General features: G+C 44.3%; 1 protein-coding gene across 1 annotated transcript; it reads right to left on the bottom strand.

The window, feature by feature from the left end:
* Window positions 1-657: 657 nt before the first annotated feature.
* Window positions 658-4,059, bottom strand: LOC124649163 (sucrose transport protein SUT5-like). Its single transcript, XM_047188829.1, has 10 exons — window positions 3,850-4,059; window positions 3,622-3,687; window positions 3,170-3,268; window positions 2,873-3,056; window positions 2,679-2,781; window positions 2,485-2,560; window positions 1,738-1,920; window positions 1,112-1,486; window positions 918-1,028; window positions 658-825 (listed from the first exon to the last, which is right to left on the bottom strand). The coding sequence occupies exons 1-10, from the start codon at window positions 4,057-4,059 to the stop codon at window positions 658-660; spliced, it is 1,575 nt and encodes a 524-aa protein (XP_047044785.1).
* Between the last annotated feature and the right edge of the window lie 12,188 nt (window positions 4,060-16,247).

Genomic DNA, 16,247 nt, shown 5'->3' with positions numbered 1-16,247 from the left:
CCTAGGAGGCGTGGTGGTAGCACAACAGCGTGAAAATGGTGGATACGTCCATGGCAAGTCGGCGCGGGCGAGTGGCGGATGTCGAAGCCCCATCGGCATGCCGCCCGAGCCATGAAGCGAGGGTTAGCCACGGCGAAGCGCTTGGGGGCAGAGTGGCGTGGCATTGGCGGGGATTTCGTGCAGGAGGAGGGCGCGGTATTCCGATACGACACCGGCGTTCGATGGCGACAGGAGCAGGCGACCGCCGGGGCAGTAGCTAGCCACGGCAGCGACATCTTGGGGGGGGGGGGAGAAACAGGGGCGGAGAGGGGGTCACATTCGGGAATGGTGGGGGAAAGTCCAACGAGAAAAAAAAATAGGACGGTCAGGTGTAGTCGGGTTGGGACATTTTCACCTGAAGACTCAGCGTGATGGACCGCGATGGACCACGACGGAAAGATCGGACAGCACAAAATCGAGAGCTCATTTTATCAAATAGCATCCAAGCACTTTTTAGCATTTGGGAAAAGAAAAGGGATCAAAAGAGCTTATTTGTTTTAACGAAGGAACAACAGTATAAATAAAAACAGAAACATGACCTCAGCACATATAATAAAAACATTGCTATATATGATGGTGGTGCAGACTGCATAGCCTGTAGTTCTGTCGTCATATAAATTAGTGCCCTCCGGCCATGACGGCGTTTGATGTGCCTCTTGTCTTGGGGAGCAGGACCAGCGCGAGGACCGCGCAGATGAAGGCGAATGCGCCGCCAATGCCAAATGCTGGTGTGTTGTCCTTGCCGAAAGCTTTGTCTATCGGACCAGCGGTGAGGGAGATAATGAGCTGGACAAAAACAAGTTACAAGTTATGACCAAGGTACACACGCAGATTAACAATCGAGGTGCACGAAAAAGCAGAGTTTCCTTTTTTTCTACCTGCGGCATGACGATGGCGATGTTGAGAACACCAATAGCAAGGCCTTGGCCGCCACCATCCTCCTGGGTTGTAAGCTCAGAAGCAACAGCCCATGGAACACTGAACAACACCTGCACGAACAGAACATTAAGCACAACCTGATCAAATGAAAGGGTTTGAAAAAATAGATGTACTGCAGCTAGATTAAACTAACGGCTTGCGGGATTCCCATGAGCGCGAATAGTGTAAGGGCGAGGGCCTTGATCGTGTGGTTGGGACCGTTGAGGCCGGCTGTGAGGGACGCATTGTACCCCTTGGTGGAGACCAAACTGAGAATGACCATGGCCGTCATGATGCCGAAGACCAAGAAATTGCTGATGGACCAGACAACCTTGGAGGTAAGCTTGCGACACAATGTGGGGATGACGAAGGAGGTGACCCCGAGGACGACGGAGCATAGGAGCAGGCCGATAGCGCCCTCACGGACGCCCGCGTTGTAGATATCGGCCTTGGGACCCTGCGGCACGCCATGGTAGACCTCCCGGCCCATCCAGTCGGTGTCATACTGGAGGAAGGGGAACCACGCGAGCTGAAAAATAAGCATATTGAGAAAGATGTCATGTAAATTAATTAGGTTTTGCTAATTCTCAATGAACACCAAGAACCGTCAACGAATAAACATTGCCATGAACAATATTTTAGACATGAATGAAATTTTTTGCAAAATCAATAGGGACTTAGTTAATTATCATTCGACTAACAGTTATAAATCCTCTAAATAATTCGTGTTGGATGGTGGATCATAGACCGATGAGGTTGTGGATATATGCAGGTACGTACCCAGGTGATGAACGTGACGGCGAGCACTTTGTACAAGACAGGAGGCATGTTCTTCAAGCTCTTGAATAGGTCGCTGAAGACGGAGATGCACCCGTGGCCCGAGGCGGCCTCGATGTCAGCCTTGTCAAGCTGCTTCTCGTCAGCCAGGTACATTGTCACCGTCATGCTGATGGCAATAAGGACCTGTCCAAAATAAATTATGCAATAAACAAATTAGCGAAAGTATATTTGGCGCTCGGCTGTTTTTCAGTTCATCGTGAATAAATTTGTTCAATCAAAAGATGACACAAGTACATTCAATTGTTTCATATTTCAATAAGAATCAGAATTTTACAATGCATATGTTAAGAATTTAATGCATACAGTTAACATTGTTAGTTGACTAATAATTTAGTACTAATTTACATGTACATATTTGAGATTAAGTAGTACCAAGGCACAAAACACATGTGGTCCAATCGACCTACATTGACTGGGATGAACTAAAGAATCTAGCGTTGTTGAGTAAATAGAAAAGATATTTGCTACATCTATAAATTACATATTTCTGGCAAAAAGTGCAATTGTATTTTGTTCTATTAGAAAAAAGTGCAACTAGATTGAGTCATACTTTTTTTTAACTGGAGTTACACTATTCTCAGGTGGCTAAGGCGTAAAAAAATCTATACCTAGACAAAACCCGTCTCTATTGTTAATAAATAGCAAAAGTGAAAGATTAATTAAGTAGCGGTTGGAATGTATACTGACCACAGCGGTGAGGAAGGCGCCCTTAAGATTTGCGCATGCGTCACAGCACGCCGCTGTTTTCAGCCAAGGGAACCACCTACGGCGGTCGATGGACGTAGTTTTTGGTCAAAATGTCTAAGAATTAGTAAGAAGGTACTCTGTTGTAGCTTAGGGTGTTGAGTAGATGAGAAGAAAAAAGAAGAAGAACAACATACTGGTGCCATTTCCCGTTGGCCCCGGCGGTGTATCCGAGGATGTTGCCGATGGCCATCCACACGGCAAAGATGGCCTGGCCGACGTTGGGGCCATAGTCCCCAGCTGCATTATATATATGCAACACGTACGAAAGATGAGTATCACAAAGGCGAAACTGACGAAATCTCATGCGTGCACGGTCAGACGTACGTACAGGAGAGGTCGGCCATCATAGCGCGCGCCGGCCCCTGCACGGTGTTGTTGGCGAAGTCGAGGAACCAGAAGCCGACGATGTACACAGCGGCGGCGGCCCAGCGAGAGCCGGTGGTCGTGCCGCAGTGCTCTTTGGTGTCGCCGAAGCGGCGGCCGAGGTCCGCCGAGAATCCGATCATCAGCACCTGCAGAGGGACGGACGGACGGACGTTGTGTACAGCCGTATGGATCAGCACAGATCGGTAGCAAATCATAGGTACAAGATGAGCTCTGGTTATACTAGCTAGCTAGTACTTACCGAGAGGCATATGATGAGGCACCCGGCGAGGATGAAGGGCCGCCGGCGGCCCATCCTGGCGGTGCAGCGGTCGCTGTAGTAGCCCACAAGGGGTTGCACCTGCAGGCAGGAAAATCATCATTCATCAATTGCCGCATCAATTCATTCCAATCAATACCACTTATGTCTAGTAGTGCATATATACGGCTGTGGACGAAATGAGAGGGTTAAATGCACACGTAATTGTGGACATGGCAAGAACGTACGTATGCATCTCCAGCTTGATATATGGATTTTATTTAAGGAAAGAAATGATCTACCAGTATATATCATGGAGATCTCCGATTTAAAGAATGCTATATATATATATTCAGATCAGATTACGTAGTAGTATTCTGTCTGGCAGACAGACTGGATTTTGCAAAGGAAAGGAAAGACATGAAACGGGGTGTAGGAAATTGATCAGTACTTACCACGAATCCAGCTATGGGTCCGCAGATCCAAGTGAGGGACACGTACTGGTGAGGAATCCCAAGAGTCTACGTACGTACAAACCAACCAAGAATGAAGGGAAATCCAAAGAAACATGGATCAGTAAGCTCAAGATTCATTCTCATGCATGTAGTAGTGAGTACATGTATAGTAACTTACGTACGTACAGAGGGCTAGCTAGCGTATAGTATGTCGTCGATCGGACGTACCTGGGCGTATGGGGAGAGGAGGGAGAGCTGCAGCGCCCATCCGTACTGGATGCCGCCGGAGACCATGCACGCCAAGAACATCCGCAGCAGCGACCTCTTCTTCTGCGGCAACAGCAAGGTAGGCTCGTAGGCCTTGCCGCTCCGAGCGACGCCGTCCTCGATCTCCAGCGACGACACCACCCTGGCCTCGCTCGGCCGGACTTCCTCCATCCCTTAGGCCGGCCGGCGAGCGAGCGGCGTAGATCGAGATAATTTAAGACTAGTACGAGGTGGTGGTGTGTCGGGAGGTGTTCCGGGCAGAGATGGCTGTTGTATGTATGGGGTTTCAGCTGGGTTTAAGGGGGTTTTAAAGTGCCCGGCAGCGGCAGGGGGGCAATTAATTAACACCGTTGATGGCGGGCGGCCCACCGGCAGTGGCACGCAAGGGGTCGGTGCATGGTTTTATCTGTTGGGGGATAGCTGACGTGGACACAATATCCGGACACCCACAGTGTTGTTGATTTGTTTATTTCTTGCCAAAATTTAGAGTATGATTGGATTCCCGATCCGGCCTCCATTCCAAAAAAAATTGTGATACGTACGTATACGTACTCCCGATGCGCTGCAAAAGAGTAAGTGCTGGTGGAACGTGGTACAGTATTATTACTGGCCGAGACAACAATTTTACCAACGACTGCTACTACTTCACCAGTAGGAATTTTACGTGACATACTCTATCGATATGCTATACCCGCATACAAAATACATTATTTGTTCTACTCCTTCCGTTCCACCAATGTTATCTGAAATTTGTTAAAAATTTGGATGCTTGCATGTAGACACTATTTAGTACGTAGATACATTCAAAGCCAAATCTTCGACATGTTTCGTAAGACGGAGGAAGTATTCTTTATGAGAGTAATTACTAGATAACAAACACATCCAAGTACCCAAATGGCATCATGCATTGGAGAAATTGCAAGTGCAGGGGTATGCAACAAGCTTAAAATAAAGTTAGTGCAAGCAAGCATAAAAGTCTTAGCGCTATGCTCCCTTGCAACAGAACCAGAAAACTTCTTGATAACCCCAAGTGTAGGGGTCGATTTGTTACATCTCGATGTGGAAGTAATGGGTATCGAACCACATGAGTAAGAAGGTAAAACCTATTTATCCTCTCTAATTATGGTGTCACAATTCTAGTTATCTATGCACTAAACCATTTAATCATACAAATGGTGATTGGTTGTTTTCAAGTTTAATTAAGGCAATCAAAGTATTTTCTATTTAATTAAAACTAGAAGCAAAAAAAGCAAGCAAAGCAATTTAAAAGACGTATTGGGTAACCTCATTCTGGTGGATTCTGGATTGTCCGGGGGTCATTTGGAATAAGAGACGAAAAGGTTAGGAAGAGAGGTGATGAGTCCATATTTGAAGCATTTTACTTCTTGTTTCTGCATAAGTAGACAAAACATTTTAGTATTTTACAGCTCTCGCGCGCACCTTTTACCCTTGTTTTAGCAGGATCCCAAATTATCAAGCCTTATATGAATATATCAATTGGGACTGTCATGTTATGTAATAATATGATATATTTCAAGTGATAAAAGTCATTTAAATAATTTTCCACGCACCTGGGTGAAGAAACGACGCAAGAGGAAGCTCGAAAGGTTTTAACGACCACAGGTACGGCCGAAGCCCGCTCGTACCGGTTGCCCATATAACCCACCAGGAGGACCGCCTTGTCAAATATATTCACCTCGCGAAGACCGATCTGAGATACAACATACGTAGACACCACCAGCCATGAAACACCACGCCAGGAAGGGATCTGGAGGAGGAACTTGGAGAAGGTAAAATCCTTGCTGCTTCATCATCACCCTCATCATTAACCGCTGCATCTCCATCAACACCACCGTCCCATCGCTCATACATTTAGATATTTTTGTAATTCCAAGCACTATTGCGGGTTTGCACTTGATCCATTATTACCTTTGCAATCCATCCACTTGAATATGATGTTGTTGATTGTCTCCATGTATGAGTAGTTCACCTTGTTCTTGGGGAGATGGAGAAACCCTAACATTATTATGAAGTGAAATAAAGATGATCTATAACTTTGGTCTTTGATATTTACTTGATCTATAACATTGTGTTAGATTTCTCCCTTTATATTTTATGTGAAGTCGACCACATAACATTTATGTTCGGGACTAAAAATAGGGATCTCTTCTTTGGAAGTGTATGGAGTATGCCCGGTGCTACTTGTGACTACAAGCATTGGCTTACAACCTGCACGGTGAAAGGGGTATAATGAGAGATTCACTAATCTAATAACGTTATTCATGGGGGATCCCTTAATTATGATGGTATATAGAAGTGATTTGCTCGCATCATTGCACTAGTTATTTAGAGATGACCTCATCATATGACTCTAGAAGCGACTGCTCGTCAGACTTGTTGGTGAACATCTTATTATGAAGCTCTCCCTACACATATCATGACAAAATATGTAGGTTATCCAAATCATAATTAATTCTTACATGGTAGCGGTGTATCCTACATTCCTGAGAATATTTAAGCCTTATCAACACCAATCCCAACGCACTTGTTACTTTACTTGCTTTCATTACTTTCTTGCAAAAAGCACAAGTTTCTCTAAGCAATCTTACTTGAGATCAAAGGCAACTTACAAGTATCCTTTCGTAGGTAGTAACGAAGGGCATAAAGACATTTACCAATTGCTCTATGTGGTTCGATACTCTTACTTCGAAACTAGATATAGTTGATTTGTGCACTAGCAGCCATCAAGAGGGCAGTGCAAAGGCCGCAGGCCCCCCCCCCCCCCACGCACTCAAGGAGCCTGCCAGGCCAGCCCATCTCAGCCAGCCGGCCCTGCTCCAAGGGCCCAGGAAGGTTACCGTAGGGATTCGTAGCATAGAAAACAAAAAAATTCCTACCGCAAGAATGAATAACAAGCCAAGATTTAATCTAGTAGATGGTAGTAACGAGGTGAAGATCATCATACCCTTGAAGATCGCTAAGCGTTAACAAGATAGATCTCGTGGTTGATGTAGTCGATCACTTGCAGCTTGCAAAAGCGTGTGGAAGATCTTGACGGTGCCACAGTCGAGCAGCACCTCCGCACTCGGTCACACGTACGGTGTTGATGACGACGTGCTTCTCCCCGTTCCAGCGGGTAGCAGATGTAGTAGATCCTCCTCGGAATCCCGCCAGCAAGACGGCGTGGTGATGGTGGTGGTGGAGATCTCCGGCAGCGCTTCGTCGTAAGCACCGTAGGAGAAATAGGAGGAGGGAGTAGCTAGGGTTTGGGAGAGGGGGGAACTTGGGCCGCCGACCTTGGGTGCCCTTGGGTGGTGCGGCTACTATGGTGGTCGGCTCCCTCCCCTCTCCCTCTCTTTATATAGGTGGAAACCCTAGGGTTGCTCCAAAACACCTTTGAAGTCCAACTCCAAAAACTGCCATAATGGGGAAACCTATGTCCTGGAACTCCTCGTGATGTCCTGGATCCCATCTGAGACTCCGAACAATATTTGAAATACATTCCATATCTAATTAAAACGACATCAAACCTTAAGTGTGTCACCCTACGGTTCGAGAACTATGCGGACATGATCGAGACTCTTCTCCGATCAATAACTAATAGCGGGACCTGGAGATCCATAATAGCTCCCACATATTCAATGATGACTTCGTGATCGAAAGATCCATTTACATACGATAACGATTCCCTTTGTCTCGCGATATTTTACTTATCCGAAGTTTGATCGTCGGTATCTCCATACATAGTTCAACCTCGTTACCAATAAGTACCCTTTACTCATACCGTGATATGATATCCCTTGTGAGCCAGTCACATGCTTGCAAGCTAGATGGATGTCGTTCCACCGAGAGGGCCCAAAGTATATCTATCTGCCATTAGGATGGAAAAATCCCACTATTGATCCACATGCTTCAACCATGTACTTTCCGAACACTTAATGCCACCTTTATAGCAACCCATTTACGAAGTAGTGTTTGGTGTCATCAAAGCATCCATCCGGTGTAGGTGATTAACATGATCTCATGGTCGAATTATTAGGTTACTATGTATCATAAAGCTTGAAGCACGACGAAGTAAATGACTTGATCATATGCTACGCTTACTATGGCTGTATGTCCATCACATCATTCACCCTATGATACGACCTTGTTATTAATAACATCCAATGTTCATGATCATCTATTAATCAACAAGCTAGTTTAACAAGAGGCTTACTAGGGACTCTTTTATGTTTACAAAACACAAATGTATTAATGTTTTAGGTTAATACAATTATAGCATGGGATGCAAACATTTATCATAAACACAAAGATATAATAATAACTGTTGGAGTTCGTAGCATAGAAAACAAAAAATTTCCTACCGCAAGACGAATAAATCCAAGATCTAATCTATGGAACACCCAAGATCTAATCTACAAGATCGGAGAAACTAGATTGATATGAGACTAAACCTCGAAGATTTCCAAAGCCTACGAGATTAGATCTCGTTGTTGGTGTAGACGATCATCCCCAGTGCTGCAATCCGGCAGCACTTCCGTACTCGGTCACGCGTACGGTGTCGATGAAGCTCCTTCCTCTCCCGTTCCAGCGGGCAGCGGAGGTGTGGTAGATCTCCTCCAAGTTCCAGTAGCACGACGGCGTGGTGGTGGTAGTGGAGGAAGAAAACTGCAGGGCTTCGCCTAAGCCGGAGCAGCGTATGGTGGAGGGAGAGGCGGCCAGAGGACGAGGCAATCATGGGGGTGGTGGCCGGCCACCCCCTACCCTCTTTATATAGGGGGCCAGCCGGCCAGGGTGGTCCCCCTTCCCATCTAGGGTTAGGGGGGCGGCGGCCAAAGGGGGGAGAGGGCTTTCCCCTCCCCCAAGTTGATCCCCCCAGGGAAACCCTAGGGGTTTGGCCGGCCTGGGCCTTGGGGGCATTTGCCCCTGGCCCATTAGGCCAGGGAGCATCCCCTCGGCCCATGCTAGGCCTCCTAGGTCGTGGGCCCCATGGTGGACTGATGGCGTGTAACTCACACGTTCGTTGGGAACCCCAAGAGGAAGGTATGATGCGCACAGTAGCAAGTTTTCCCTCAGAAAGAAACCAAGGTTTAATCGAACCAGGAGGAGCCAAGAAGCACGTTGAAGGTTGATGGTCGCGAAATGTGATGCGGCGCAACACCAGGGATTCCGGCGCCAACGCGGAACCCGCACAACACAACCCAAGTACTTTGTCCCAACGAAACGAGTGAGGTTGTCAATCTCACCAGCTTGCTCGTAACAAAGGATTAAACGTATCGAGTGGAAGATGTTTGCAAAGAAAATAGTAAAACACAATTGCAGTAGATTGTATGCTATGTAAAGAATAGGACCGGGGTCCACAGTTCACTAGAGGTGTCTCTCCCATAAGATAAAAGCATGTTGGGTGAACAAATTACAGTCGGGCAATTGACAAATAGAGAAAGGCATAACAATGCATATACATGATATGATAAATATAGTGAGATTTAATCCGGGCATTACGACAAAGTACATAGACCGCCATCCAACTGCATCTATGCCTAAAAAGTCCACCTTCGAGTTATCATCCGAACCCCATTCGGTATTAAGTTGCAAAGCAACGGACAATTGCATTAAGTATGGTGCGTAATGTAATCAACAACTACATCCTTAGACATAGCATCAATGTTTTATCCCTAGTGGCAACAAGCACATCACAACCTTAGAACCTACTGTCACGATCCCAGATTCAATGAAGGCATGAACCCACTATCGAGCATAAATACCCCCTCTTGGAGTTAAGAGCAAAAACTTGGCCAGAGCCTCTACTAATAACGGAGAGCATGCAAGATCATAAACAACACATAACAATTGATTGATAATCACCATAATCATAGTACTCTCTATCCATCGGATCCCGACAAACACAACATATAGAATTACAGATAGATGATCTTGATCATGTTAGGCAGCTCACAAGATCCAACAATGAAGCATAACAAGGAGAAGACGACCATCTAGCTACTGCTATGGACCCATGGTCCAGGGGTGAACTACTCACTCATCACTCCGGAGGCGACCATGGCGGTGTAGAGTCCTCCGGGAGATGAATCCCCTCTCCGGCGGGGTGCCGGAGGCGATCTCCCGAATCCCCCGAGATGGGATTCACGGCGGCGGCGTCTCCGGAAGGTTTTCCGTATCGTGGCTCTCGGTGCGGGGGTTTCGCGACGGAGGCTTTAAGTAGGCGGAGGGTCAACGCGGGGGCCACACGAGGGGCCCAGGGGGTAGGTCGGCGCGGCCGGGGCTTGGGCCGCGCCGGCCACCCTCCGGCCGCCTCGTGGCCCCACTTCGTTATCTCTTCGGTCTTCCGGAAGCTTCGTGCAAAAATAGGACCCCGGGCGAAAGTTTCGTCCAATTCCGAGAATATTTCTTTACTAGGATTTCTGAAACCAAAAACAGCAGAAAACAACAGAATCGGCTCTTCGGCATCTTGTTAATAGGTTAGTTCCAGAAAATGCATAAATATGACATATAATGTGCATAAAACATGTAGGTATCATCAATAAAGTAGCATGGAACATAAGAAATTATCGATACGTTGGAGACGTATCAGCATCCCCAAGCTTAGTTCTCGCTCGTCCCGAGCAGGTAAAACGATAACAAAGATAATTTCTGAAGTGACATGCCATCATAATCTTGATCATACTATTTGTAAACATATGTAATGAATGCAGCGATCAAAACAAAGGTAATGACATGAGTAAACAACTCGAATCATAAAGCAAAGACTTTTCATGAATAGTACTTCAAGACAAGCATCAATAAGTCTTGCATAAGAGTTAACTCATAAAGCAATAAATCAAAGTAAAGGTGTTGAAGCAACACATAGGAAGATTAAGTTTCAGCGGTTGCTTTCAACTTATAACATGTATATCTCATGGATATTGTCAACATAAAGTAATATAACAAGTGCAATATGCAAGTATGTAGGAATCAATGCACAGTTCACACAAGTGTTTGCTTCTTAAGGTGGAAGGAGATAGGTAAACCGACTCAACAATAAAAGTAAAAGAATGGTCCTTCAAAGAGGAAAGCATCGATTGCTGTATTTGTGCTAGAGCTTTTATTTTGAAAACATGAAACAATTTTGTCAACGGTAGTAATAAAGCATATGAGTTATGTAAATTATATCTTACAAGTTGCAAGCCTCATGCATAGTATACTAATAGTGCCCGCACCTCGTCCTACTTAGCTTGGACTACCGGATCTTTGCATGCCATGTTTCAACCAAGTGTCACAAAGGGGTACCTCCATGCCGCCTGTACAAAGGTCTAAGGAGAAAGCTCGCATTTTGGATTTCTCGCTTTTGATTATTCTCAACTTAGACATCCATACCGGGACAACATGGACAACAGATAATGGACTCCTCTTAAATGCATAAGCATGTAGCAATGATTATTATTCTCATATGAGATTGAGGATAAATGTCCAAAACTGAAACTTCAACCATGGTTCATGGCTTTAGTTAGCGGCCCAATGTTCTTCTCTAACAATTTTGCATGCTCCAACCACTAAAATGATAGATCCTTCAGACAAGACGGACATGCATAGCAACTCACATGATATTCAACAATAGTTGATGGCGTTCCCCGTAAGCATGGTTATCGCACAACAAGCAACTTAATAAAAGATAAAGTGCATAAGTACATATTCAATACTACGATAGTTTTTAAGGCTATTTTGTCCCATGAGCTATATATTGCAAAGGTGAATGATGGAATTTTAAAGGTAGCACTCAAGCAATTTACTTTGGAATGGCGGTGAAATACCATGTAGTAGGTAGGTATGGTGGACACAAATGGCATAGTAGTTGGCTCAAGGATTTTGGATGCATGAGAAGTATTCCCTCTCGATACAAGGTTTAGGCTAGCAAGGTTATTTGAAGCAAACTCAAGGATGAACAGGTGCAGCAAAACTCACATAAAAGACATATTGTAAACATTATAAGACTCTACACCGTCTTCCTTGTTGTTCAAAACTCAATACTAGATATTATCTAGACCTTAGAGAGACCAAATATGCAAATCAGATTTTAGCAAGCTCTATGTATTTCTTCATTAATGGGTGCAAAGCATATGATGCAAGTGCTTAAACATGAGCACAGCAATTGCCAAGTATCACATTATCCAAGACATTTTAGAATTACTACATGTAGCATTTTCCAATTCCAACCATATAACAATTTAACGAAGAAGAAACTTCGCCTTGAACATTATGAGTAAAGCCTAAGGAAACATGTGTCCATATGCAACAAGCGGAGCGTGTCTCTCTCCCACAAAGTGAATGCTAGGATCCATTTTATTCAAACAAAAACAAAAACAAAAACAAACCGACGCTCCAAGTAAAGAACACAAGATGTGATTGAATAAAAATATAGTTTCAGGGGAGGAACCCGATGATTTTGTCGATGAAGAAGGGGATGCCTTGGGCATCCCCAAGCTTAGACGCTTGAGTCTTCTTAAAATATGCAGGGGTGAACCACGGGGGCATCCCCAAGCTTAGAGCTTTCACTCCTCTTGATCATAGTATATCATTCTCCTCTCTTGACCCTTGAAAACTTCCTTCACACCAAACTTCAAGCAAACTCATTAGAGGGTTAGTGCACAATTAATAATTCACTCATTCAGAGGTGACACAATCATTATTTTCACTTCTGGACATTGCATAATGCTACTGGACATTAGTGGATCAAAGAAATAAATCCAACATAGCAAAAGAGGCAATGCGAAATAAAAGGCAGAATCTGTCAAAAACAGAACAGTCCGTAAAGACGAATTTAAAGCTGGCACTAGACTTGCTCAAATGGAAAAACTCAAAACTAATAAAAGTTGCGTACATATCTGAGGATCACGCTCGTAAATTGGAAGATTTTTTCGAATTTTCTACAGAGAACTGTGCCCAGATTCGTGACAGACAGCAATGCTGTTTCTGCGCAGCGATCCCAAATATAACATCAACTTTGACATAGAAACTTTACTTGGCACAAAAACATGATAAGGAGAGGTTGCTACAGTAGTAAACAACTTCCAAGACTCAAATATAAAACAAAGTACTGTAGCAAAATAACACATGGGTTATCTCCCAAGAAGTTCTTTTCTTTATAGCCATTAAGATGGGCTCAGCAATTTTAATGATGCACTCGCAAGAAATAGTAGTTGAAGCAAAAGAGAGCATCAGGAGGCAAATTCAAAACACATTTAAGTCTAACATGCTTCCTATGCATAGGAATCTTGTAAATAAACAAGTTCATGAAGAGCAAAGTAACAAGCATAGGAAGATAAAACAAGTGTAGCTTCAAAAATTTCAGCACATAGAGAGGTGTTTTAGTAACATGAAAACTTCTACAAGCATATTTTCCTCTCTCATAATAACTTTCAGTAGCAACATGAGCAAACTCAACAATATAACTATCACATAAAGCATTCTTATCATGAGTCTCATGCATAAAATTATTACTCTCCACATAGGCATAATCAATTTTATTAGTTGTAGTGGGAGCAAATTCAACAAAGTAGCTATCATTATTATTCTCATCATCAAATATAGGAGGCAAAGTATCATCAAAGTAAATTTTCTCCTCAATGCTTGGGGGACTAAAAATATCATGCTCACCAAAGCCAGCTTCCCCAAGCTTAGAATTTTCCATAGCATTAGCAACAATAGTGTTCAAAGCATTCATATTAATATGTTCCATGGGTTTTTTAATTTTCGCATCAAACCATCCATGTCTTAAATCAAGAAATAGAATAAAAAGGTCATTGTTGTTCATTATGCCTAACTAGTGTAAACAAAAACAAGTACAGGACTAGACATGATAACAAAATAAATTAAATGCAAGTAACTAATTTTTTTGTGTTTTTGATATAGAGAGCAAGACAGTAAATAAAGTAAAACTAGCAACTAATTTTTTTGTGTTTTGTTTAGGTGCAGCAAACAAAGTAGTAAATAAAATAAAGCAAGACAAAAACAAAGTAAAGAGATTGAGAAGTGGAGACTCCCCTTGCGGCGTGTCTTGATCTCCCCGGCAACGGCGCCGTGAAAAAGAGCTTGATGGCGTGTAACTCACACGTTCGTTGGGAACCCCAAGAGGAAGGTATGATGCGCACGGTAGCAAGTTTTCCCTCGGAAAGAAACCAAGGTTTAATCGAACCAGGAGGAGCCAAGAAGCACGTTGAAGGTTGATGGTCGCGAAATGTGATGCGGCGCAACACCAGGGATTCCGGCGCCAACGCGGAACCTGCACAACACAACCCAAGTACTTTGTCCCAACGAAACAGTTGAGGTTGTCAATCTCACCGGCTTGCTGTAACAAAGGATTAAACGTATCGAGTGGAAGATGTTTGCAAAGAAAATAGTAAAACACAATTGCATAGATTGTATGCTATGTAAAGAATAGGACCGGGGTCCACAGTTCACTAGAGGTGTCTCTCCCATAAGATAAAAGCATGTTGGGTGAACAAATTACAGTCGGGCAATTGACAAATAGAGAAAGGCATAACAATGCATATACATGATATGATAAATATAGTGAGATTTAATCCGGGCATTACGACAAAGTACATAGACCGCCATCCAACCGCATCTATGCCTAAAAAGTCCACCTTCGAAGTTATCATCCGAACCCCATTCAGTATTAAGTTGCAAAGCAACGGACAATTGCATTAAGTATGGTGCGTAATGTAATCAACAACTACATCCTTAGACATAGCATCAATGTTTTATCCCTAGTGGCAACAAGCACATCACAACCTTAGAACCTACTCGTCACGATCCCGCATTCAATGAAGGCATGAACCCACTATCGAGCATAAATACCCCCTCTTGGAGTTAAGAGCAAAAACTTGGCCAGAGCCTCTACTAATAACGGAGAGCATGCAAGATCATAAACAACACATAACAATAGATTGATAATCACCATAATCATAGTACTCTCTATCCATCGGATCCCGACAAACACAACATATAGAATTACAGATAGATGATCTTGATCATGTTAGGCAGCTCACAAGATCCAACAATGAAGCATAACAAGGAGAAGACGACCATCTAGCTACTGCTATGGACCCATGGTCCAGGGGTGAACTACTCACTCATCACTCCGGAGGCGACCATGGCGGTGTAGAGTCCTCCGGGAGATGAATCCCCTCTCCGGCGGGGTGCCGGAGGCGATCTCCCGAATCCCCCGAGATAGGATTCGCGGCGGCGGCGTCTCCGGAAGGTTTTCCGTATCGTGGCTCTCGGTACCGGGGGTTTCGCGACGGAGGCTTTAAGTAGGCGGAGGGTCAACGCGGGGGCCACACGAGGGGCCCAGGGGGTAGGTCGGCGCGGCCGGGGCTTGGGCCGCGCCGGCCACCCCTCCGGCCGCCTCGTGGCCCCACTTCGTTATCTCTTCGGTCTTCCGGAAGCTTCGTGCAAAAATAGGACCCCGGGCGAAAGTTTCGTCCAATTCCGAGAATATTTCTTTACTAGGATTTCTGAAACCAAAAACAGCAGTAGAACAAAGAATCGGCTCTTCGACGATCTTGTTAATAGGTTAGTTCCAGAAAATGCATAAATATGACATATAATGTGCATAAAACATGTAGGTATCATCAATAAAGTAGCATGGAACATAAGAAATTATCGATACGTTGGAGACGTATCATGGACCCCTCCGGAACCTTCTAGAACCTTCCAGTCAACCACCGGAAAAATCCCGAACATTTCCGAAACCCAGAAATCTACTTCCCTTATATGAATCTTATTCTCCGGACTATTCCGGACCTCCTCGTGACATCCTGGATCACATCCGAGACTCCGAAAAAACTTCATCTCCATACCATATTCAAATCTACTTATGCGACATTGAACCTTAAGCGCGTCACCCTACGGTTCGCGAACTATGCAGACATGGTCGAGACTCCTCTCCGAACAAATAACCAATAGCGGGATCTGGAGATCCATATGGCTCCCACATATTCAACGATGACTTAGTGATCGATTGAACCATTTACATACGATACCGATTCCCTTTGTCTCGCGATATTTTACTTGTCCAAGGTTTGATCATCGGTATCTCCATACCTTGTTCAACCTCGTTACCGACAAGTACTCTTTACTCATACCGTGGTATGTGATCTCTTATGAACCATTCATATGCTTACAAGCTAACCAGATGACATTCCACCGAGAGGGCCAGAGTATATCTATCCGTCATCAGGATGGACAAATCCCACTATTGATCCATATGCCTCAACCCACACTTTCAAAATACTTAATCCCATCTTTATAACCACCCATTTACGCAATGGCGTTTGATGTAATCAATGTACCCTTCCGGT

This window comes from Lolium rigidum, chromosome 4 (genome assembly GCF_022539505.1).
Source record: "Lolium rigidum isolate FL_2022 chromosome 4, APGP_CSIRO_Lrig_0.1, whole genome shotgun sequence".
NCBI lineage: Eukaryota > Viridiplantae > Streptophyta > Magnoliopsida > Poales > Poaceae > Lolium > Lolium rigidum.
This window is presented reverse-complemented; position numbering and strand designations above follow the sequence as displayed.

Bases quoted from the DNA above. Each gene is read 5' to 3' on its own strand.
- LOC124649163 (XM_047188829.1), bottom strand. From the start codon at position 4,059: ATGGAGGAAGTCCGGCCGAGCGAGGCCAGGGTGGTGTCGTCGCTGGAG. The intron at 3,688-3,849 runs GTACGTCCGATC...GTACGTACGTAG, and splicing joins TCCTCTCCCCATACGCCCAG to ACTCTTGGGATTCCTCACCA. The intron at 1,029-1,111 runs GTTAGTTTAATC...CTGTTCGTGCAG, and splicing joins TCATGGGAATCCCGCAAGCC to GTGTTGTTCAGTGTTCCATG.